The 26,860-nt window shown below is 44.3% G+C and overlaps 1 protein-coding gene and 1 long non-coding RNA gene across 4 annotated transcripts in view; one reads left to right on the plus strand and one right to left on the minus strand.

Annotated features, from left to right (window-relative positions):
* OXR1 (oxidation resistance 1) overlaps positions 1 to 26,860 on the plus strand; it is an 807,173-nt gene that overhangs the window by 412,975 nt on the left and 367,338 nt on the right. For all 3 annotated transcript variants that reach the window (XM_077493164.1, XM_077493165.1, XM_077493167.1), the window contains exon 3: positions 17,931 to 18,121. In XM_077493164.1, coding sequence (XP_077349290.1) covers positions 17,931 to 18,121 — 191 coding nt within the window. The remainder of the gene's footprint in view (positions 1 to 17,930; positions 18,122 to 26,860) is intronic.
* LOC143998387 (uncharacterized) lies at positions 1,700 to 14,589 on the minus strand. The gene is made up of 3 exons (XR_013277898.1): positions 14,471 to 14,589; positions 3,253 to 3,354; positions 1,700 to 1,886 (listed from the first exon to the last, which is right to left on the minus strand). It is a non-coding gene; the product is annotated as an uncharacterized LOC143998387 (long non-coding RNA).

Below are 26,860 nucleotides of genomic sequence, written 5' to 3' on the forward strand. Positions count from 1 at the left end.
GTGCGCTGGCAGGATGTCAGAAAAAATTCCTGTCAGCAGCTTCTTTGGAGCGGTGAAGGAGCGGTGTGTTTACCCCTCCTCCACCGCTGCTCTCCATTGAAATCAATGGGGCAGCGCTGTAATGCCGCCGGCAAAACGCCGGTATTGCAGCGTATAGCCGGCGGTTTTAACCCTTTCGCGGCTGAAATGTGCCGCAAATCCGGCGGTAAAACGCTGCTAAAAAATAGCGGCGTTTTACCGCCGATGCAAAGGGTGGTGTGGTGCGAAAGGGGTCTTAGAGCTGGCGGGGGAACAACTGCAGCATTTGACTAATGCTGAAGCCACATTGGTAAGTATGTATATTTGTTTGTTTTTTATATCCCATACGTCTCCTTTAAGTAGACATGATATGTTATGTGTCATCCTGAAGCACAATTTAACATTTTCTTAAAGTGTTACTAAACCCAGGACCCTGCATTCATTATATGTGATCTCCCACGGCACAAAGAACATGGAAATGCAATTATGCAATGAATGCAATTATTTTTGTAAATATAAACTGCTAATACATTTTCTCATCAGCAGTTAGAGCAGTCTTGTGACTTATATTATTGTTCAGTCAAACACTGGTTAAAGCTTCTAGGAGGAGTTTTCTTATTGTCCCATGAGACTGCAAGACCCCTGACCTTCTGTCTGGACATTGCTGATCGGCCCTGTGCTGATCACATCCAATCTCCCAAGAACAAAAAAAACTTTCTAGCAAATACACACCAAACTGAGCATGTGCAGCCTGACTCCAAAGACTCTGTGTTATCTGGAAATTATTAGGAGTCAGTGAAAGAAGGGGAGGATCTGTACATACAGCATCAAACAGCCCTTTTACACAATGCGGAGGGCGACAAAAGATGGTGTGGTAGAGTGGCAAAGGGTTACAACCCTTGTTAGTTTATTTTTTGCTGTCCTGTGGAGAGATTTTCTTCACTTCCAGTCCTGAAGATACAATGGGAGGTCAGAGGACATTTTGCTCTCAGACAAAGGAATTTGGCTCTCAGACAGTTGTCACCAGAACAGGCATCCCCATTGGAAGGTTTACCCACATCCCTTTTTGGACTTCCCATGACTTTCATTCTTGGTGTTAATAGTCATCATAAAAAATATAGAGGGAGAATCTACTCATCAGGTACACAGACGGCAAAATAAAACCTTGACAAAGGTTCTAATCCTTCCTTACCCTATCCAAAACCTAAAACACGTTTTACTTTATTGCTACCTACACACTTGTTAGAGCACTTCAATAGTTATGACAGGAATTTTCAAGGCAGATTCTGCCTTAGTGTAGAACTTCCAGTAAATTCCCGAAGTTTTAAAAAATAATAATAATAATAATCTCTTTGCTTAGTTTAACTACACCAAAAAGCTGCTGCACCAAACAAATCCTGATTACCGGACAAAGCCAAAAAAGTGCACATGCCCCTTTAAATCATGTAAATGAATATCTAAATTAAAGTATAATTATGTGATATAAACATAAATCAATAATCATATCAAATATACATTTATCATAAGTGAAGTCCATGCAAAGTCTAACTCACACATAATCTCTCAAAATAAACTGCTTATGCCTAGAGAATCTCACAGGTAGAGGTGCCAATCCCTAGTGATAAATTACACATAACTACAACCATTGGGGGGGCTTGGAGGCACCAATAACTATAAACAATTATGCAAAAAAGGACAAAAGTTTTATTGAAACATAATTAAAAACATCAAGAAAAATGAAACACAGTAGGTCCAATGTAAAGATAGAATATAGCATGCTACTATAATTCTGCCACAAGGACTGCTACACGTTTCAACTCATAGAGTCTTCTTCAGGGGATTCTGGTGGACTGAGGTAATAGGAGGTTCTATAAAAAAAAATATTCATATATAAGAAACAAGAATATTGAATAACATACATAGCTATAATTTATTGCATATAGTTTTAGGTTTTTAGTTTACAATTGTAGCTTACACAAAATGTCCCCCTTCCCCAAGGTACCCCCCCATGTTGAGGGCACGCGGCCTGGTACGGCTCAGGAGGGGGGGGGGCGCACGCTCGTCCCCACCCCCTTTCCTGGCCGGCCGGGTAGCGTGCTCGGATAAGGGTCTGGTATGAATCTGGGGGGGACACCCATGCCGTTTTTTCGGCGTAGGGAGTTCCCCTTGGAATCCATACCAGACCTAAGGGCCTGGTATGCTCTCGGAGGGGGAACCCATGCCAATTTTTTTTCATAAATTTGGTGTGGAGTGCCCTCTTGAGAGCTGATAATTCTGTCAGAGTCGCCTCCGTATAAACGGAGATCCGACTTGGAGGCGACCTCTATTGAAATCAATGGGTACCGGTCGCCTACAAGTCGGATTCAAGTAGTACAGGAACCTTTTCTGAAGTCGGAGCGACTTCAGTAGTGTGCATTAAGACGGCTCTCATTCACTTACATTGATTTTTAAATGTTGTCCGACCTGAGGCGACTAGGGGCGACCTGAAGTCGGATCGGAGTTGCCCCTGTGTGAACGGACCCTAACTGTTCTGTTTATCAGACACAATTGAAGTTTTTTATACACATGATTACGTGGCTATCACATTAATATTACTAATTGCACTTTTATGATAACAAGGGGCATAACATAGGAAGGTTAAATTTTAATTTCATTTTTAAAATGCAACAAGTAATTAAAACATTATTTGTGCCATGTGCACAGTGAGTGCAATACATAGGCACACCATTCGAAAAATATAAAACAGTTTTATACAGTATTTACAAATTTCCTTTACAGACCTAACCTGGGTCCATTTAAAGTGCTTATAAAGCCAAGACATTTTTATTAATTGCATTAAAGTAAAAACTTTTTTATGTTTTGGATAGAGAGGAGTCCCCTCCAGCCTCATCCTGTTTACCATTATCATTGAAGATTTAAGTAAACAAAAATTTTGGGTCGTCCCCAGAAAAGTAATAAAGGGGAAATCTTCCAATGAGGACACTAGTTCTGGTAACCTGGGGGTCCCAAAGGAATTCCCTTAAGTTGTAGGGTTTTTAAATCACTTCCTGTTTGTCTATTGGACAACAAGTGAAAGGAAATCTCTGCAATGGGACACAGATGGTGAAAATAAAAAAATCTGACGGGTTATAACTCTATCCAAAATTTAAAAAAAAAAAGTTGTCCATAGTTCTACCTTAAGGTAAAAAATATCCCATTATTTGTATGGCCACCCTCACCTCTCTAAACACTTACCCAATTATTTTCTCGATCCGGTGCCATGCCCATCTGCAGCAGTGCTCACCTCTCTTCCTCTTCTCACAGGACACATTGGCTCCTGCTGTTGTCAATCAAATCCTGTGTAGAGTTAGTGGGAGGGTGGGGCATTGTCAAGGCATTGTTAAAAGCATTGTCAGGGAGAGTATTGTGATCTCTTCAAGAGGTAATAAATATCTGGAAGTATTAGGCCTTGTTCACATTAGCATAGTATATACTTCTATGAGAGGGCCATGTTTGCCCACATGGGGATGCACAGGCCTGCCATGCATCTAAGTGCAGTCAGCCCCATTCATATCAATTGGGATGCAGCAGCCGCATGGGCAAGTGGCCTCATACCCAGACAGTGTGAGTTTGGGGCCGTGCACCCAGACCCGCGCGGATATCATATTCAGAGCAGAAGCTGTGTCCGTGCAGCCACTGCCTCCCAATTGAAATAATTGAAATGAATGGAACTGCCTGCACAAGGATGTACGGGACACCTGTGCATCCCCATGTGGGCAAACAGAGCCCTCACACAGGCATACGCTATAGTACGTGCAAACGAGGCCTTACACTTACACATTACTTACAAGCATGCGGTTACAAGGGGAAAAAATATAACTGATGGTCCACTTCAACTTTTTCCATAAATACTTCACTATGTAAAACACAAGTACACATTTACATTAATTTTGGTTGATTTAGGTGTTCTACTCTTGTTTAAAACAAACCTTTGATTTATGAGGGACATAAATCTGATGGCAATACTCCTTTCACATAGACATCAATGAGAATTTTTTTTTACTTGAAAAATGAAAGGTGAACAAGCTCCAGCCTCCCACATTCCTTTATCACAGACAAAGCGGCCTCTAATCACATTTATTCCCATAAAAGTCTCCCCACCGCATAAATCTCATGCTTTTAGGACCCACATAAATCTTGTCTGACTGCTGCCATTTTGAATAATGTTGTCTTATTATTCCACAGCCCAGCAAATGCTCTGGTAGGTATTACCAGTCACGTATAAAGTCTGGAGAGAGATGCTTTAGAGCATGTAGAAAAAAGAACTGTAAGTGATATTTCTGCAGGGAAACCAGTGATAAATCTGGAAGGTATTTCTCTGGAAAGAATAAGGCTTAACAAGGAGAATACAGAAAAACAATGGGGGTTATTTACTAAAGGAAAATCCACTTTGCACTGCAAGTGCACTTGGAAGTAAAGTCGCTGTAGATCCGAGGGGGACATGCAAGGAAAATAAAAAACAGCATTTTAGCTTGCACATGATTGGATGATAAAATCAGCAGAGCTTCCACTCATTTCAAATCTACCCCTTAGATTTAGAGCGACTTTCACGTGCACTTGCAGTACAAAGTGGATTTGCCTTTTTGTAAATAACCCCCAATGTTTGCTGATTTTTCTTTTTTAATCAAGAAACAAGTTTATTGAGATGTCATCCTCAGTTACTAACTTTCAATACAAATAAAATACATTGATTCATACCCAGATAATCAGAGCCAATCAAAGTAACACTTATGCCGCATACACACGACCGGTCTTCCCGACGGACATTCGGCGGAGTTCCGACAGACCTTTCCGAAAGAACGGACTTGGCCACACACGAACGGACTAAGTCCATTCGAAAGTCTGTTCGTTTTGAACGTGATGACGTAAGACCGGACTAAAAAAGGAACTTCAATAGCCAGTAGCCAATAGCTTCCCTTGCGTCGTATTTGGTCCGTCGGACCAGCATAGAGACAAGCGGTTTTCCCGATAGAAATTTAGTCCATCGGACAGATTTGAAACATGTTCTATTTCTAGGTCCATCTGATTTTTTTATGTGAAAAACGTTTGGTTTAGCCCACACACGATCGGATTGTCCGACGGACTGATTCCGTCGGACCTAGTCTGCCGGAAAGTCCGTTCATGTGTACGCGGCATTAGTCTTAAGCCTCATACACACTATGAGATTTTCTGCTGATTTTTGTTTTTAGATTTACCAAAACCATGTAGTACAAGGGTCCTCCTGATTGCATACAAACTGAAACTCCTAAGGTTGACCTCATATTATATGGTTTTGGTAAATCTGAAGGAAAAAAATCAGCAGAAAATCTGATAGGGTGTATGGGGCTTTACAGATACTATGAAGTGTACTTACCAACCATTGTTTTTCCACTTATGCAAACCCTTACATTCCCAATCATAAACAGCATAATACAGGAAAGATACAATCCAACCTATCACAAGAGCACTCTTTCTATAAGTAAATCAGTTGGAGCTAGACCCGGTGTATTTAACCAACTTCACCATACATTCTCGAATTTAAAGGGACTACCTCTGTGCTGGTAACGTGGATAGGTTTTTCAAATTTTAGCATAGTGCCCACCTGTTCTAGCCACTATTTTGCTGTGGGGGGATCCGAAGAGATCCATTGCATAAGTATAAGCCTACAGGCCTGAAATATCGCCCTTGCTGCTGCCTCCTTCAGGTACTTGTCTGAAATTACACTCTCAAGCATGCCCAAAACACAATGTTCCATCAAAATTGAGACCTGCAGTGCAGTATTAATCACTGCCTGCCTGATTCTTTAATTGTTCATTTTCTTTTCTCTATTGAAGAAGGAGCTATGGTTGGTTTTCACTAAACTGTTAAGGTTTGTTTAGAATTATGGTTGGGGAAGGGGGGGGGGGGGGTGGTAAAAACATGCGGTTGAGCTGTGTTTCCACCCTCCACCCCCTCCTTACTTAAGCATCAGATTGCATTTCACATGCCAAGGTTGTGATGCTTTGCAAATAAAATTGTCCCCTCTTGTTGCATTCAGCGGCACTAGCTAATGGGGTCACACTGCCACTGCCTGTAGTTGCAACGCAGTGGTTCAGCATTTACAGAGTTAACTATTGCCATGGATCGCATTTTAGAGGTGCAGTAGCCTTGCTGCACATCTAAACTTAGCTTTGCAATAGGTTTACACTGATGTGATGCGGGAACCAGTGCGATTACAGCGCTGGATCCTGCATAGCTCTTCTCCCACATTCAGTTCACACTGCCTTCTGCAAACCACTGAGGGTGTCATTACATTATTAATGACACCCCCAGATCGGTTCAGAGATCGCAGTGCAAACTATGAACTCTCACAGGAATCGGATCGCATAGGTGAGAACACCCATGCGACCCGATTTCAGTGCGGGGGGAAAAAGTCCCTGCACATTTTTTACTGCGAATCTAATGTGAGTTCACCCATAAAACTGTATGGCTGAACTCGCATCTCACAGACATTGCATGTGATCGGCACCGCAGGTGCATGTGCGAATCACATGCAATGTCTGTGATCGCAGTAGTGTGAACCTGGGCTTAATGTAGATATGTATGATTGTGTATCATTCAGAAAAAATGCTGAAATATTAAATATATAGTGATAGCACAGTGGGTTGGTGGGTAGCATGGCTTCCTTGCAGCGCTGGGGTCCCTGATTCATATGTTGGCCAAAACACTGCATGAAGTTTGCATGATGCTTGTGTGGGTTTCCTCTAGGTTCTCTTGTTTTCTCCCACAATCTAAGGACATGCTGCTACTGTAGATGAACTGGTTCTTGTCTAATCTGGCTCTGGTACATGTGTGTAGGTATTATAGGAACCTTAGATTGTAAGCTCCTTAGGGGCAGGGACTAATATTATTGTAAAGCATTGCGTAGAATGCTATAAAAATACCTGAAATAAATAAACAGATACAACATTTGATAAATGTAAAGCTGAACTCCAGGATAAGAAAAGAGGTATGCGTATATTTATTGGTGTGTTTGTTTGTGTATTCTTCCAGATCTGTGCACTAACCCAGTGTGAAATGTTGCCTCTGTTCAGGAGCTTACTGTAATAAAGACTGGTCACTGTTGCTCTCTTAATTTGTGCAGGGTGATTGGTCTTGTCTCTGCCCACTCCTGTAGTTGTGCCGGTAGTGGGTGGGGCCTGCTTGCTCCCTATCACAGCTCTGCTGTCTGCATGGGCACATTGATGTGAAATATTCGTTTTTGGAAGATAACGAATTGACTTTGACTTTCAGTCTACACCCTTTACCTTCTGACCCCAGTGCTATCCATTCCCTTCCTGAAGCTCCCAAACCCAGCCATCTATATTTTAAATATTTTGTTTATATTTTTGAGTTATCTTCAGGACAGTCATGTTATACTCATATTCCTCGTCATTTATGATCCTTTGCATGCCACTGATGTGAAGTTAGAGCCATTCTCTGCATTATTGTACTGTGAGCAAACAATGCAATGTTAGAGAGGACATACAGGGTTCAAATCTCGGCCAGTTCCTGTTGAATGGATGTCACTTTGGAGGACCAGTCTATGCCCTTGTACACACGGTCGGAGATTTCGACGGAATGTTTCCTATCGGACCGTTTTGTTGGGTATTTTCCGGCTGTTTGTGGTCTGCATCGGTCTGTTTCCGTCGGACTATCCGACGGACCAAGTTTTCCAACTTGCCGGGAAAATTTTCCAACAAAATGCTCCTATCGGACATACTCCGATCATGTGTAGCCTACTCCGATGGACAAAGTGCCACGCATGCTCAGATCAAATTCCTAGACCAAAGATATTGGCTACTAGCCTGAACGTAGTCCCGTCGTAACGAAATAACATCATCACGTTATGTACAATCGGATTTTGCGACAACTTAGTCCGACCGTGTGTATGCAACATCACTTCCGGACCTCTTCCGGAATTAATCCATCGGGATTACTCTGACGGATTTGGTTGTCGGAATCTCCGACCGTGTGTACAAGGGCTACGACTTGCTGCTGGCTACCATTCAACCAGAAAGAGGACCAGCACTGGCTAGCAGAGTCTACATGGGGGCAGTGCAGAGAGGAGGTAAGTATTGCAGCAAGGACTTTTTTCTTATACTTTGAAATGGCCTCAGCAGTCAATTTTTATACTATTAAAATGCTTTGACATTCTCTTTAAATTTGACCAGTGTTTTACCCAAGTAAAGCAATAGAGTAGGCTTCTTAAAATGTGTGCCCCCTCCCTTTCTTATACTCACCTTGCCTTTGTTCCCCACCTTCCTATTTACCCACTGGAGGAAAATTATGAGCCTAGATTAAGAACCAGATCAAGTTGGTCTGGTTGGAGTTTACACAATGCAATGGGATAAATTGTGAACCTGCTGGACAAATCACAGATATGCTTTAAATTAAACCTGTAGGGAAAAATTACCCTTACCCTTATTGTTCCTTCTAACGCTTACATAGGAGTTTCAGAAGCTCTAACAACACAAAAGATCCTGGTAGCAAGAGGATAATGTAGAGGTAAGATCACATATCCTATGGTGTTTACTATATAGTGCAGGGGTGTCCAAACTTTTTTTAAAGAGGGCCAGATTTGATGAAGTGAACATGTGTGAGGGCCGGCCATTTTGCCTGACCTTCTTTGAACCATTAAAATTTGGTCGTTCAAGCACTCATACACTGCCCAACAAGAATTCTCTTGCCTTTGTCGCGCTCGTTCCCGACATGCAGACGAATGCTCTGCTCTTTAGGGGTACCGTTAATTCTTATTGGTACCCCACACATTGGGTGCTTTTGGTGCAGTGCAATTTAAAAAAAAAAAAGTTCTGGGACTTCTTTCTCTGCATTTTTGTGGGTAGGGAAGCCCATTGAAATGCATGAGCTGCCCTATACGCAGCATGCAGCACCACAGATTTGAACCAAGGGCTTGTTGGAGGGGCAGTAAAACCACATGGTTAAGCTGTTTTTACCACCCCCAACTTCTCCCCCTTTAGCTGCAGAGGGAGCAGCTGGGGGTGTGCACATGCTGTGGCTGCAGCTGGAGGTATACCCAGGGTGAATGGGCCTGCACTGCAACTACCCCGCAACTGTGTGGATTGAACAGTTATGGTATAGTGATGCTGCATTTACGGGCATAAAACAGGTGGTGAGGAGGCAACATAATGCCTCTTTACCACCTTTCAAATGCCTCTGAAAAGCGATATGTGTATGGATTGCTTTTCAGAGGAGCAGCAGTTCTGGTTGCTATCACACACACAAGCCCCACAAAAGCAGTTCTGATGGTACAAGAATGGGGGAGGGGGGGTGTCTGGATTAAAAGTAACACACATACACATACACACATGCACACACATACAGACAAATGCACACACAGACACATGCACACACATATATACAGACATGCATACACACATGCATACACATACAGACACATGCATATACTTACATACATACAGACACATGCGCACACACACACACACACACACACATACAGACTCAAGCATACATATACATACAGACACATGCACACACATACATACAGACTAATGCACGCACATACAGACATACATACAGACACATGCACACACATACATACAGACATACATACAGAGACATGCACACACATATGCACACACACACATACATACACACATGCACACACATACATACAGACACACATGCACACACATACATACAGACATACATGCACACACATAAATACAGACATACATGCACACACATAAATACAGACATACATGCACACACATACATACAGACAAATGCACACACAGACACATGCATACACATACATACAGACATACATACACATGCAGACACATGCATACACATACATACACATGCATATGCTTACATACATACAGACACATGCACACACATACAGACACACGCATATACATACAGACATACATACATACAGACACATGCACACACATACAGACATACATACATACAGACACATGCACACGCATACAGACATACATACATACAGACACATGCACACGCATACAGACACATGCACACACATACAGACATACAGACACATACAGACATACATGCACACACATACACACACATACAGACAGACACACATGCACACACACACATACAGACACACATGCACACACATACAGACACACATATACATACAGACACACATGCACACACACACATACAGACAGACATGCACACACATACAGACACACATACACACATATAGACACATAAATAAAGCCATTTTAAAATGAATCTAGCTTGTAGCACAGTACTGACCTTTCCAGCTTCCTCATTCAGCCGGGTACTGCAATATAGGGGGAAGCAGAGAGCACAACACACTTCCCTGCACTTTACTTTCACTTTTGAAGCCGACGGAGCTTCTCGCAGTGCCGGGGATTGGCTCATCTGACAGCCCTGATCCCGGGGCACACCCGGCGGGCCGTTCAAAACCGAACCGCGGGCTGCGATTTGCCCGCGGGCCGGACTTTGGACATACCTGATATAGTGGGAAGTTAGGCGCCTGGTTGGCCAAAACTAGCCCCAAACACTGACACTTGAATGAAGGAGTTTGTTCAACCTTGAGGAAGTGCTGATTTTCTGAGTAGGTCAACACCTGCATAGGAGTTTTATAAGCTTCAATTACAGATCCTTGTAGCAGGGGGATAAGGTAGAGGTAATATCAAGTACCTTGTGGTGCCTAGCACTGTCTACTATATAGTGGAAAGCTAGATGCCTGGCCAATACTAAACCCAAGCACTGACTCTTGACAGAAGGAGCTTCTTCAGCCCTGTGGTAGTGATGAATGGTCTGAGTAAGTATATGCAGTTAGGTCCATATATATTTGGACACAATTTTCATACTTTTGGCTCTGTATGCCACCAGAATAAAATTAAAATGAAATAATCCAAATGAATTTGAAGTTCAGACTTTCAGCTTTAATTGAAGGAGTTGAACATAAATATCAATTACAAATTTTAGGAACTGCAACCATTTAATACATAGTCCCTTCATTTCCAGGGGCTCAAATGTAATTGGACAAATGAATATAATCATAAATAAAATATTTATATTAAATATTTTGTTGAGAATCCTTTACTGGCAATGACTGCCTGAAGTCTGGAACCCATGGACATTAGCAAAGCCTTCTTTCTGATGCTTTGCCAGGATCTAATTGCAGCTGTCTTCACTTGTTCTTTGTTTGTGGGTCTTTCTGCCTTTAGTTTTGCCTTCAGCAAGTGACATATATGCTCAATTGGGTTGAGATCAGGCGATTGACTTGGCCATTGCAGAATATTCCACTATTTTTCCTTCAAAAGCTCCTAGGCTGATTTTGCAGTGTGTTTTGGATCATTGTGCATCTGTACTGTGAATCACCATCCAATCACCTTTGCTGCATTTGGCTGAATCTGGGCTGACAGTATATCTCTAAACACTGCAGAATTCATCTGGCTGCTTCTGTCTTCTGTCACATCATCAATTAACACCAATGACCCAGTGCCACTGAAAGCCATGCATGGTCATGTCATCATACTTCCTCCACCATGTTTTACAGATACCGTTGTGTGATTTGGATCATGAGCTGTTCCAAGCCTTGTCCACACTTTTTTCTTCCCATCATTCTGGTACAGATTAATTTTAGTTTCATCCGTCCAAAGAATGCTTTTCCAGAAGTGGTCTGCCTTTTTTAGATGTTTTTTGGCAAAGTCTAACCTGGCTTTTCTATTCTTCAGACTTATGAATGGTTTGCACCTTGTGGTGAACCCTCTCTATTTGCTCGCGTGAAATCTTTTCTTGATTGTAGACTTTGACAATGATACGCCCACCTCCTAGAAAGTGTCCTTCACTTGTCTGGATGTTGTGAATGGAATCTATTGCTGTGAACCTACACCATGCGTTCAAAGGAGATGTCCATGCAAGTGAAACAAGCCATTGCAAGGCTTAATTTTAGCAACCAATCCATCAGAGAGATAACAGCAACATTAGGAGTGGCCAAATCAACAGTGTGGTACATTCTAATGGAAATAAGAATGCACTGGTGAACTTTGCACCATAAAAAGCCTGGATGTCAATTGAAGACAACAGTGGTGAATGATCTTTACCATAGAGAGGACCCTGCGATCATTCACCACTGTTGTCTTCAATTGACATCCAGGCTTTTTATGGTGCATTCTTCTTTCCTCAGAATGTACAAAACTGTTGATTTGGCCACTCCAAATGTTGCTGCTATCTCTCTGATGGATTGGTTTCTAAAATTAAACCTTACAATGGCTTGTTTCACTTGCATGGGCATCTCCTTTGAACACATGGTGTAGGTTCACAGCAATAGATTCCAAATGCAAATACCACACTTTGAATCAACTCCTTTAATCTGCCTAATTGATGAAAAAAAAAACAAAGGAGTAGTCCACACCTGGCCATGAAACAGCTTTTGATTCAATCGTCCAACTACTTTTGATCCCTTAAAAAGGGGTTGGCTATTCTTAAGAGCTGTAATTCCTAAACCCTTTTTCCAATTTGGATGTACATACCCTCAAATTAAAACTGAGAGTGTACACTTTCAGCCCAGTTCCATTATATAACTATAGCTTGAATATGTTTTGGTAAATACCTGAAAATAAATTGTGCCTGTGTCCAAATATATATGGACCTAACTGTACCTATGTAGGAGTTTAAGAAGCTCCAACAACAGATCCTTGTAGCATGGTATAAGGTACTACTATATAGTGGAAAGCTAGGCGCCTGGGTGGCCAAAACTAGACCCAAGCACTGACACTTGAATGAAGGAGCTTGTTCGACCTTGTGGAAGTGCTGATTTTCTGAGTAAGTCAACACTTTACATAGGAATCTCTGAAGCTCCAGCGACAGATCCTAGTGGCAGGGGGATAAGGTGAAGGTAGAATCAAGTAACCTTTGGTTCCTCCTATACAGTGGAAGCATTCACTTTGAATTGAACGGTGTATTCTGTACATTCTATACAAGCATATAAACTTACATAAGGTCTAAAGGAAAATCAATTTCCAATCTTAAAGTTAACTTTTCCGTATGTTTCCTTGGGGAGCACCGCATATAAAAGCAATCTGCATTTCAAAACACGTGCAATCTGGAATAACTGGAAGCCTCCAGCCTATCCTAAAGCTAAGTGTTTATCTTAAGTATCTTAATAACAGTTTCCCCTGCTAAACCGGTCCATTCTGCACAGTTCAGTCATCCTCAATTATCATGCCATATTGACAGAATGTAATCAAATTAATCAAATTTCCAGAGACATCCAGCCAAATTAATATTGTACATTTTGTCAGGAGCCAGATGCTGCCTCTCAGCTGCTTGTAAAAAAGAGGCTGCACATCTCCCGCCTCTTCTGGTATGTACACTTGAAAACAGAATTAACTAGGAGATTGGGATGAAGGATCTCTGAAGGATGCACAAGGGGAATATAATAGAAATAAAGAAATGTGAGGTCTCATGGAGTCCCCACAGTCATTCTAGAGTGTTTACATTTCAGTTGTAACAGTGCTTGTGCCATTTAGCAAGGTAATTGACATTTAGAGAAGGTTAGGAATATGTATACTGTTATTTTTTCAGTGGTGAGGTATAAAGTTAAACTTAAATGAGGTTTAAGGTTTAAAAATTGTGTGAATCAGGAAAATAGCCCATTCTGGCCACTAGATGGAGATAGCAGTCATAGTAAATAAGTATGATCATCAGCTTCATCTAGTGGCCATATTATGGTATTTTCCTGATTCATGCTATTTTTATGAATGAAGAACACCTGACCTGTAGAGAAAAATAGCTTAGTAACATTCACCTTTGCCGTTATTTGTACAGAACAAATGTGCATGACCTTTCAGAGGACAAATTGCTGTGCAATTTTTTTAGAAATACACCCCTAAGTGTCAAGGAAAATAAGGCCGCGTACACACGCGGGGACTGTTCGCTGAAATTGTCCGCTGAAACCAAGTTTCAGCGGACAGTCCGCTCGTGTGTGGGCTTTCAGCGGACAGTTTCAGCGAACAGTCCGCTGAACAAGGTTTTTCGGAAATTCCGAAAAACTGTCCGCTGAAACCTTGTTTCAGCGAACAGTCCCCTCGTGTGTAGGCTTGTTCGTCAAACTAAGTTCCGCGCATGCTCAGAAAGGATTTACACGCCGAAAGTTATAATGCAGTGTATAGGACGTCGTATTTTTCGTCCCGTCGTACGCGCCGTTCACGTCATCGCGCACGGTTTCAGCAAACTGTTCGTCCGTCGTGTGTGGCCATGTCCGTCCATGCTAATTTTGAGCGGACTGTTTGCCGAAACTGTTTGACGGACAAAGTTGGGCGAACAGTCCCCGCGTGTGTACGCGGCCTAACAAGAAAAAACAAATAACCCATTAAAAAGAAAATATTACAAAATCAGCTTTTGCTGCAATATTTACCTCCAGTGCAAAGATCTCTTCTGCAGTGCTTTTTTTTTCTGCTGCTAGGTTTCCTGATATCCATCATATCTCTGAGCCTAGGTTGTCCTTAATCAGCTTTAGCCTGTGATTGTACCTTAAAAGGAGAAGTAGCACAGTAATCAGCTCATACACTATATTACCAAAAGTATATGCCTGCCTTTACACACATATGAACTTTAATGCAGTCTTTTTCAACTAGGGTGTCCAGGCACCCTGGGGTGCTTTCTGGGTTCCTCAGTGGTGCCTTGGCAAAACACCTAAAAATTGCAAAAAAAACAAGCCAGTAGGTGGATCAAACCTGCCTTTTTGTTAAGCAAACCACAATTTTACAACCTTGGACACTGAGTGAGGGCCAGTCGCTTGCATCCTAACAACTGATGATGTAATCAGTTGATAAGGAGGACATCAGGGACCTGCCTCCTTGTTTTCTCCTCTGCTGCCCCTCTCCATCACCACCGGGGGTACTTTAGCTGAGTGAAAGAAAACAAGAATGCTGGAATACTACTGTAGCCAGTACCAGCGTGCAAAGATGTATAAGCTTTGCAAGAATAAATCACTTCTAATGTTGGGTGTCCTACAAGTGTGTGTGAATGTTGCTGCATTATGTTAAGCTATTAGTTTAGTTCTTTACATTTTAGAATGTGGTCCCTCGAGATTGTGCAACATTTTAAAGGGTGCCTTGACTGAAAAAATTTTGAGAAACACTGCTTTAATGGCATCCTAGTCAGCTAATTAATGTGTAAGTACCTGAATTTGACCTGGTATCAGCTTACTGAAGTCCATGTACTGCAAAGCTGGAGTGTGAGAAGGAAAAGGCAGCATAAGAAGCCAATCGATTTATGTGAGGATAAGAAGCATGCTGATAGGAAGAGAGAGCCAAGTGACAAAGATACGCTATATTACCAAAAGTATTGGGATGCCTGCCTTTACATGCACATGAACTTTAATGGCATCTCAGTCTTATGCCCCGTACACACTGTCGGACCGATGGAAAATGTGCGATCAGATCTTGTCGTTGGAAAATCAGATCGTGTGTGGGCTCCATCTGACTTTTTCCTGTCGGAAATTTCCGACACACAAAGTTTGAGAGCAGGATCTAAAATTTTCCGATAAGAAAATCCGATCATTTAAATTCCAATCGTGTGTAGACAATTCTGATGGACAAAGTGCCACACATGCTCAGAATAAATTACGAGATGAAAGCTATTGGCTACTGCCCTCTTTATAGTCCCATCGTACGTGTTCTACGTCACCATGTTCTGAATGATCGGATTTTCTGACAACTTTGTGCGACCCTGTGTATGCAAGACAAGTTTGGGCCAAAATCCGTCGGAAAAAATCAGACAGATTTTGTAGTCGGAATGTGTTGAGTTGGCCCACCCTTTGCAGCTATAACAGCTTTAACTCTTCTGGGAAGGCTGTCCACAAGGTTTAAGGGTGTGTAAGTAAGTAGTAATAGTAAGCAGCTTGTTATGGCGCACTTGGCAAGAGGGAAGGATCCACAGCACCAGCAGGAGACCCAAGAAGAGGAGGATTTGGACGGCTCTGTGCAAAACCATTCCACAGAGCAGGTAAGTATAATGCACCTTAATCCTTTACAATAACTTTAAGTATGTATATTGCTCTATTGCTCTCAGCCACTTCCAAATTACTTTTTTTGCTACTGTGAAATGATTTCCTTAAAGGATTCTTTCAAATGGGTGGCGAAAACCAGTAACAGGACAGGGTCATCCAGTGGCCAGGGCAAGGATCCACAATTGTGCCGCCCTCCCCTACTGTTAATACATGCAGTAGAATGGGTATACCACCCTGCATATATTATTTGCCCCCTTGCTTCTCTGCACCCGGGCTTCTGCCCACCCCTTGTCCGAAAACAGGCAGCAGAATTGTTCCACTGTATGTAGGAATGTAGCCAACCTGTCTTGTTCAATTCTAAAATGGACTATGGGATTTGCAGTGTGCATTGAACAGTGCACATGACCGCAACTAATGTGCGCTGCCCATTCCAAAATGAAAGGAGAAGTTTGAGACGTCATGGAGGACACAGTAAGGAACAATTTCATGACAAACAGATTATAGGTCCTTTGAATAGTGGGTGTGTATGGATTATTTTTAGAGAATAAGGATATAATTTAGTGTCTTTTTAAGGCAGAGAATATTGTTTTTAAAACTGTCTTAAGACTTCCTTAGTGCCAGCTCCTCTATGCCAAAAACCACCAGTAATGGTCTCCGGGTGCAAAGAACAAATCAGTGGAGCTTAGCCATCAGATTTTCCTAACTGAAAAAAAGTCATTACTTTTCCTAATGAACACTTTTGAAGACAGAATTGTGTAAGTGTAAGTGCTGTCATGAGAAATCCAGTGGTTAGCTCTTCCACGTGGCAGCAGTAGGGTCATCAGTTCATACCCCAACCATGGCACTATCTGCATGTTCTCATTGTGCCTGGGTGGGTTTGCTTTGGATATTACGGTTTCCTCCCACATTTCAAAGACATGCGGGTAGGTTAATTGGCTACTCTCTAAATTGGCCCTAGTATGTGTATGTATTTGGGATAGAGACCTTAGATTGTAAGCTCCTTAAGGTCTTTGACTGATGTGAATATACTATATACACTATATTGTCAAAAGTATTGAGATACCTGCCTTTACACGTACATGAAATGTAATGGCATCCCAGTCTTAGTCCATAGGTTTCAATATTGAGTTGGCCCACCCTATGAAGCTATAACAGCTTCAACTCTTCTGGGAAGGCTCTCCACAAGGTTTAGGAGGGTGTCTATGGGAATGTTTGACCATTCTTCCAGAAGCGCATTTGGATGAGAACACCTGGCTGACAGCCTCTGCTCTAGTTCTTTCCAAAGATGTTCTATAAGTTTGAGGTCAGGACTCTGTGCAGCCCAGTCAAGTTCCTCCACCCCAAACTCGCTCATCCATGGTGATATGGACATTGCTTTGTGTACTGGTCCAAATTATTTGATGGAGGGGGGATTATGGTGGGGGGTTGTTTTTTAAGGGGTTGGGCTTGACCCCTTTGTTCCAGTGAAGGGAACCCCTAAGGCATCAGCATACCAACACATTTTGGACAATTTCATGCTCCCAAATTTGTGGGAACAGTTTGGGGATGGTCCCTTCCTGTTTTCAACATGACTGAGCACCACTTAGGAAGGTTCATAAAGACATAGATAAGCACATTTTGGGGCCATACCATTAAAGTTTATGTGCGTGTAAAGGCAGGCTTTCCAATAGTTTTGGTAATATAATGTATGTTAAGTGCTTGGTAAATTGTCTTTGCTATATAAATACCTGTACAAAATGAGCGCATAATCATTCATCTGTATTAGAATACCTGCAGATAATGTAAAATTGCCATGTGTCTTTACTGTCTAGGTAACTTGATTAAACAAGGACACGTAGATCATTTTTCTGTGTTTGTTCTTTAGGCTGAAGAAGAAGTCACAGTCTGTGGACATTAGTTCACCCTCATATAATCCTTTGACGGATGCACTGCCATCGCAAGCGAGCAAATCGCTATCTACTTCCAGAACCATCAGTGAAGAGGAGCAGAACAACACTGCGAACACTCAGAAACGTCACCCTAGGAGGGGAGAGCTGAAAAGGGGCTACACTATCGGTGAGTTCCTTATTCATATTTAAAGCAGTGAATTTATTTGGAACGTCGACCACATTTTTGGATACGTGAAACACTGTTCCAGGTCTTTATTACTTGACTGTAGATGGAAATTCCTGCTTCCAAGCTTTTGGTGTTGTTCTACATTAAACAAATTGAATGTTTCTGACTTTGCCTAAACAGTGATCTCTACTGGTGATGTAATTAAGCTGTTGGCTAAAGCATCGAAATACAAAGACAATGAAAACGTAAACCAACAATATCTTCTTATGTAGAGATGGTTCTTGCATGTATGGTTCCTTATAAAAACAGAATTGCCTTGTTGGGGTCTGCTTAGCGTTTACGCGGGATAAACCTGAGGAAGTAATGTTTAGCATAGCTAATAGTAGTGTGGTGATCTATAGTGTGAGTTTGCTTTGTTGGAGTTAGATAATAGATACAGGCAGATATTAAAAAGACACAGAAAAAGAGGGCCGAGCAATATGGCTTATAGTGTAGCAATTTTTAAACATGTATTAATAAATTAATATTATTAATTATTGATGTTAATGTAGCACTCTGAGGCCTGGTGGTGACCGCCAGAGTCAGGGAAGGCTGACATTCCTCCTCAGGGTGCAAGTTGCTAGGCATGGTGGATGTAGTGGAAGGTGGGAAGTCACTTTTAAAAATGAACAAAGAGATTTTATTTCTCTTTACAGGAAATGTGGGAGAGAGGGGTGGGGCACAGGACACCCTTTGGCAAATGCAAAAGCGAATACACAGACTCCTTAGACAAAAATAGAACTACCCAGACAGCAATACAGAAAAGGGACCTTTAACCTCCCTGGCGGTATGATTCAGTCTGGTTTTAGGTGCTGAAAGCGGTACAATTATTTTGCATGGAAATTTGGCATTTTATATTGTAGTCCTGTAATTCTTAGGAATAACTCTCTTAAATCTGTTCAAACCAGAGTCTAGCAGACATCCCGGGTATGATTAAGTTTATAATATAATAAATAATAATAAAAATTATTCAATAATGTAATCAAAACCTAAAACACTGAAAAAGGGACACTTTTTGGTTGCTATGGACAATCTCCAAATTCCAGCCATAAAAAACCACTAGGGACAAAGGGGGTGTGTAATTTTTTAATACAGTACTGTAATCTGTAAGATTACAGTGCTGTGTGTGTTTTGTGTCTTTTTACTTTTTTGAATTTGCTGTTTTGCCGTTCTCCGCTCCCGTGCGCCGTAACGCCGCAGGGAACGGAGCTCGGCGGCATTCGGCACTGTGAATCGAGCGGAGGATAACTCGATCACACAGCACGGAGGACATCGCTGGATCCAGGGGACAAGGTAAGTAACTCTCCCTGTGTCCTCCCTGCATCCAGCGATGCGATCCCGAGTCTGGCTCGGGGTTACCGCTCCTGTTAGTAAAATCCCAACCCGAGCCAGACTCGGGATTACCGCCAGGGAGGTTAAGATGCATGCAGCAATCTGAATATTGTGGAAACTGCTGTCTTCTATAGCAAGAAGCTCCACTCACAGCTACCCGCTGTATTCCTCAAGCTCCACTCACACCTACCCGCTGTACTTCTTGGATGTGTTCTCTTCTGATGATTTCCCAGCCACTTCACAGTCCCCGGCTGATGGAGAGTCTCCTCTGGTACTCCTTCAGAACTCCATCCCTTTACACTTGCCTCCGGCAACAAGAGTGGTTGACCCTCTGGCAACTTCTTCTTCCATGCCTCCCGGCAATGATCAGGCTCCCCTCAGGCTGAGCACGTGGTTAGGCCTCAGGCTTCAGGCCTACACTTCTGCTGCAGCTCCACACACACCCACCCAGTCCCGCTGCCCAGGTGGAAAGAATCCCAATTACCTGACCTTCTATGAATAAATACCTTCTCCCTGCATCCTCGTGGCCCAAAGAAACTCCTACTGATTGGCTGAGAGAAGTATATACACTCATAACCAGAATCCACTGTAATTCATCACACTGATTCCAAAGGTAACAGCGTCACCTATTGACAAAAGGGAAAAACCACAGTTAACACCAGGCTTCAGAGAAACCCAATTGATCAATAGACTAAAAATTAGCCAGGCTATCTACCCACCTAGTACAACTAAATTTACTTGCAGCCCTGTTTAGGACAAAGGTGCTACATGAAAAATTGCTACGCTACAAGCCATGTCTTTTATATGCCGTTTTGGGAGCTCTTCTCCTCTTCTCATAAGCTGGCTGCCCAAGACCTTGTTTATACTTGTGGTGTCCTCTGAAGGGTAATATGTATCGTAACACTCTTCAGCGGGTATTTAACAGGCAGTGAGGAGGCATAATATTGCCTCCTCAATGCCTGTTTTAACCCCTTAAATCCTGCACCAGCACACAGTTGAAGGGGTCACGTTCGGTGGGAGTGCTACTGCATTCTGAACACAAGAGTGGGGATAATTGTTGCCACACTACAATGCTTATGTACACCCTCTCTGCTGCCTTTGCAGCATAAGGGCAATCAGATGGAGGGTGGTAATAACACTCTTCAATTGCACATTTTATCACACCCCAACTGCAAGTGTAAATGATGCCTGAAGGCTTCATTAGTGTTAGGTTTAACTGAAGGATCGGGACTACCTCTGACATACCGGATTTAAACCGTATCTTAAAACATTGGATACCTTTTGTGTTTAAATGATAGTTTTATCATTATATCTCTATACCATTAGTTTGTGTTCTAATAGTACTCTCCCTTTTTTTTGTTCACCTTTATATTTATTGTTTGGCACCTGAGATAGTTTGCTTTGTCTAGACCTGAACATCTTGCCTATGTGGATAAATTGCATACTGCTGAATTTTGTTGATACAGGAATAATATATATATATATATATATATATATATATATATATATATATATATATATATATATATATATATATATATATATATAGAAAGGCCAGTATGGTGGCCTGAAATTATGGGTGGAGCCCGGTGGTATATAAGCAGCCGTTCGCCCATCCTTCCTCGTCGGTTCCAGTGCGCGATATCTGATACGTCAGATATCAAGGGCCGACTATCCAGACCAGACGCAGTGAGCCTGTTCGTCAGCTCCCGCGTTATTCGTCTCCAATTTTTTGACAAACCGTCTCTCATCCATCAGCATCCGTAGGTTTTCGCCGTCGGAGTGTCGTTGTACCCGTCGAATTTGTCGCTACGCCTCGGGCCGGCTGTCGCAGGTAGGGCTTCGGCACCCTCTTTTCATTATGTTTTCGATGTACCGTCATCATGCTTATACTCACGAGCCGCTCGGTCCTTTCATATCGAATGTTTTTGGTGGCCTCGTACGCATGTCACTATGTTCTACTTTCGATGTAGTCGTTATCATCATTCGACACGTTCGATTTCGCCACGTCAGGCGATTCATTCGCAGGTACGGCAGTCGAAACCGTTCGACTGCCCGAGCATTTCTATTTGTAGCGGTCGAATCGTTCGACTCACAGCCGACTGCTTGTTACGACGAGGCAAACAGTCCGCACGTTTCGCTTGATCTACTCCAGTTCGAATATGTCTCTTCATTCATGCAATTGTGTTATGTGTCTCATTTTTATCTCGTTTCATTCATTTCAGTCCCAGTCATTTCTACTGTCTCAAAATCATTTCTGTCACTAGTCGCGCTCCGGCGCGAATCCTGTCGCACCTCCGGTGCACCGATTCGCTTTGAAGTGCCCCAGGGTTCGGCCTCATTTCTGTACATGCTCCAGAGACTGAATCACTCGCAGGATCACGCACGGTCCCCGATTCTTGTCTTTGTCATGGCATACCATTTCTGTCACTTATTACGCTCCAAATCGAGTCTTGTCGCATTCCTCTATGCACCGATTCGTTCTGGTGCGCCCAGCTGCTACGCCTCATTTCGGTACATGCCCCAGAGACGGATTCTCTTGTAAACCTACAGATCAGTCCTTGAATCCTGTCTCTGTCATGGGACATCATTTCTGTCACTTATTACACTCCAATTCGAATCCTGTCGCATATTGTTATGCACCGATTCATTCTGGTGTGCCCAGCTGCTACGCCTCATTTCAGTACATGCGCCAGAGACGGATTCTTTGTTGCTACCATCAGTCCAGTCGTTGATTCCTGTCTCTGTCATGGGATATCATTTCTGTCACTTATTACGCTCCGATTCGAATCTTGTTGCATTTATTGGATGCACCGATTCGTCCCGGTGTGCCCAGCTGCTACGCCTCATTTCAGTACATGCTCCAAAGACAGGATTCATCTGTTAGGTGCATGGGCTCGTCTTCTGATTCCAGTCTTTGTCATGGGTTTCATTTCACTTCACCTATCACGTTCCGGTACGAATCAATCACATTTACGATCCAATTCGTCCCGGCGTGCCCCAGGATTGGCCTCATTTCAGTACATGCTCCAGTTTCCGTTTCGTGCTCGGTCGCAAGTCTGTGGCATGGCGATTCGGATCTCTGTCATGGCAGATTTACTCATTTCACGGTCACGTTTCGCTTCCCGCTTCGGGTCCAGTTGATTCTTCAATGTTGGATTCCTATCGGGGGGCCCTTGCTCGTCAGCCTCATTTCACAAAAAAAAAAAAAAGAGGGGGGAAAATATATATATAATAAAGGGGGTAGGGGGGAAGAGAAGAGAAATTTCATCTGTTTTCTTTCATTGGTGTCATCTCATGTCTGAAGTCTCACCTCCACTGTTAGCTAGCCTTCATCAGGTGCGAGTCTCAAACAAAAACTTCACCTTCATCTCCTCAGGTCAGTCGAGTTCAGTAGGTCCAGCCTGCACCTGGTCGGACGGTGCCTCCTTCGGTAAGCATAAATCATCTAGGGGGAAAACGCCCTTCAGCAAAAGCATCCTTCCTTAAAACAGGTATTTCTGTAGGAGTCTCCAACCAGTTATAATCCATGTCACCCCTTGTAGGTCCGTATTAGGAGAAAACCCGGATCACAGGGCGTAGCCTCATCAGACCCACGTTCTGTTACCATGTCCCAGGCTGACAGCGAGGACCTCACGGCTCCATTATCCCCATCCGTTTCAGAAAATGGCAGTCAAAGGGCCTTCAGAGCATGGACCATTCCCAGGCTGACAGCCGAGCTGAGACGCAGGGGCGTCCCCTTTCCAGCAACAGCCAGAAAGGCAGAGCTTTTCCGGCTCCTGTTTCCTTCCCCCGCGGTGGTGGAGGCTTCGGCTCAGCAGGCCTCATTGGGCTCCATCGCCTCCTCTATCTCGCAGCTCCACACCCTGGTGTCGTCCCTCACTACCTCGATGTCTGATCTACAGGGCCGAGTGGCCCTCCTCGAGACCCACCCCTCTGTTTCTCCGCCAGAGCCAGCATCCCAGCCAGCTGTTAGTCTTCCCGCAGGTATCTCCGGAGGTGCACCAATAGTGTACCCATCTCATTTGGTGTCAGCAAACATCAGAAAAGATATATTAGAGGGCAAGGACGTCAACTTGGCTTCTCTTCTGATCTCGATTCACGAGCTGGCAGAGAATAAGGCGTATACTTGGGGGGACGTATCAGTGGTCCTCAAGGCCAAGGATCCCAGACTAGACAGGAAACTCTCTATCACCGAGTTTTCCCTGGCCTTCGGCATGATGAGGGACATCATTTGCTCAGCCTCCCCTGGCAGAAGGGAGGAGCTAGATCGGTACCTCCATGTGGTAGTTGACCTGGGGTACAAGTACGGCGGGTTTTCATTCTATGACTATCACCGCTCCTTCTCCGCTAGAGCAGCTGCCAGGCTCTCCCAGTTCCAGACCCCTACGGACTGGAGCACCATGGACACCGAACTGTTTTGCCGCCACTTCGCGGGGCTACGGTCCCCTCTGTGTGCAATATGCCAGTCAGCAACACATACTGCGGCCTGGTGCGCTACCTCAGTGGCAGCCTCTCCCTTCGACGGTCCATCTACCTCGGGTACCGCTCAGGGCCTGCAAGCACCAGCTCGCCCGCCACAGACCGATAAGCTAGGGCGCCCAGTTAAGACCATGGGCGGTGCTCCGATCTGCAACAACTACAACAGCGGGTCGTGTAACTTCAGTCAGTGTAGGCTGCTCCATGTGTGCACCCAGTGCCATAGAGCTCACCCCCGGCTCATGTGTGAGGTCAAGCAGCTCAAAAGGTCCTGACTGAGCCGACTCAATGTCGCATGGCTTAGCGTCTACCTTTCCAGTCATCCTACCCCCTCACTGTCCACCTTCCTCGTCCAGGGCTTCACAGAAGGTTTTCACACTGGACTTGTCTCCCTCCCTCACTGCACGCATGAATGCCAGAACCTACGGTCAGCAGCCACGGATGAACTAGCCATCGACCAACTGCTGCAATCTGAGCTAGATCAGGACTTTGTCATCGGCCCTTTTGAACAGCCCCCTTTCAGCACCTGGCGAGTCAGCCCTATTGGGCTTGTCAAGGGCAAGTTCTCTAATAAACTCAGATTGGTTTATGATTTGTCAGCGCCTCATTCCTCCATGGTTCCCAGCCTCAATTCCCTTATTCCCTCTGAGGAATTCTCCCTTAAATATGCATCAGTAGACATGGCCATCCAGGCCATTCTTAAAACAGGCACAGGTACCTGGCTTTCCAAAGCCGACATCTCAAACGCTTTTAAACTTCTTCCCATCCATCCGTCCCTCTGGTGCTGGCATAGAATCAAGTGGAGGCAGCGGTACTACTTTGCCACTAAACTCACGTTCGGGTCCAAAAGTAGTCCTTGGCTCTTCGACACCTTCGCGCAGGCTCTTGCTTGGATCCTGTTACACGTAGCCCAGTGTCAGGAAGTCATTCATTATCTGGATGACTTCCTGCTGATAGAGCCACCCGGCTCTCCTCCACGAGATCTGGGTAAGTTGAGGGTAGTCTTCAATAATCTTAATGTCCCCATCGCCGAGCACAAGGTGGAGGGTCCGTCGGGGTCACCTTCCTCGGGGTCAGCCTAGACACCAACACTATGCAGGCCAGCCTTCCCCCGGATAAACTGACCCGCATCAGGACGGTCATGAGGGACTTCACTCATGCCAGAACTTGTACCAAGAGACAACTTCAGTCCCTTCTTGGTATGCTTAATTTTGCTATGCGCATCATCCCCCAGGGGCGCTCGTTCGTGTCACGCCTGTTAGCCTTGTTATCCCACTCTCAGGACCCGGAGCAAGTACTCAGCCTGGATTCCGCGGCTATGGCAGACCTAGCCATGTGGGAGGAATTCTTATCTTCTTGGAACGGAGTGTCCCTGTTCGTCCCCTCCGTGTCCGCCCTTTCACCTCGGGTGGTGACCGACGCGGCGGCCTCCACTGGCTTTGCGGCGATCTTTGGCAACCTCTGGCTCGCAGCCCCCTGGCCTCCACAGATACTGGCTATTCCTGGCTTCACTGAGACGTCCTCCCTGTTTGAGCTATATCCCATTGTAGCCGCTGCACACACCTGGGGCCGCAGCTGGTCGGGCCAGACGGTGGTCTTTTCTACAGATAACCTGGCCACTGCGGAGATTGTTAATAAAGGCAGGTCCAGGTCTCTACAGATTATGTCCTTCCTGCGGCGACTGACCCAGCTCTCATTATTGTTTCAGTTCAACCTTCATTGTTCCTTTGTTCCCGGCAAATTTAATCAGGCGGCGGATGCTCTCTCCCGCTTTAACTTTGTTTCATTTTTTAATCAGGTACCCGGAGCCGAACCAACATCAGCAGCTATCCCGGACTGGTCTCAACTGATCTTGGATTAGCCCCACACTTGTCAGCAGCAACGCAACTCATCGATCACTCCCTCTCAGACAATACCCGCAAGGCCTATCAGTCGGCCTGGAGGGCCTTTAGTCGCTTCACATCATCTCACAATACAGAGTCCTCCCGGGTCAAACAAGTCCTTGCCTTCCTTTCCTACTGCCATTCGGACTTGGCATTATCCTTTAACACAATCCGCTTGTACTTGGCCGGGATACAACACTTCACGTCCCTCCAGGACCCTACCAAGCCCTCCTTATTTACCTTTCCCGCCGTCCGGGCTCTCATGCGCGGCATTCAGAAACGTCGGCCAGTTTCCAGCGTCAAACGGCTGCCCATCACAGGCGAAGTGTTCAGGGACATGTCAGACATTTTGGCCTCTTCACCTTTCGGTCTCCATGTCAGTGTCGTCCTGCAAGCAGCCATACATCTGGCCTTCTACGGCTTCCTGCGCCCAGGCGAGTTTACCTGCAGTAGCCCCTCGGCACGTATGCTGTGCAAGCACCATCTAGTCAGGTTCGAGGACCACTTCATCTTGCACTTAGCGGTTTCCAAGACACAGCAGCTTGGCCCAGGGACGGACATACATTTCTATAAGACCTACAACCGCTGGTGTCCGGTTACTGTCCTCTCCCGCTTGTTGACCCTTTTGGCCGATCAACCAGGGACTGGCCCACTTCTACCCTTTCACTCAAAACCTCTCAACGCAGCCCAGTTCATGGAGCATGTCAGGATACTCCTGGGCATCCTTCACCTCAATCCTGCGCACTACTCAGGACATTCGTTTCGCATCGGGGCAGCTTCAACGGCCTCCCGCCAAGGGGTCCCGGTCCATGTTATAAAAAAGTTGGGCAGATGGAAGTCCTCCTGTTTTGCACGTTACGTACCCAATCCGCAGATTGAGATGGCCCAGGCCTTTGTCAAGCTTACCCAGTAACAGTCTGTGTTCAATAAAATGCTTCCCCTACCTGAGTGTTTTGCCCCCTTATTTTGGTATACCGTACGTTAGACCAAGGCACACTTTCAGGTC

Source organism: Lithobates pipiens, unplaced genomic scaffold (assembly GCF_037356315.1).
Source record: "Lithobates pipiens isolate NorthernLeopardFrog02 unplaced genomic scaffold, aLitPip1_a1.2 Scaffold_19, whole genome shotgun sequence".
Lineage (NCBI taxonomy): Eukaryota > Metazoa > Chordata > Amphibia > Anura > Ranidae > Lithobates > Lithobates pipiens.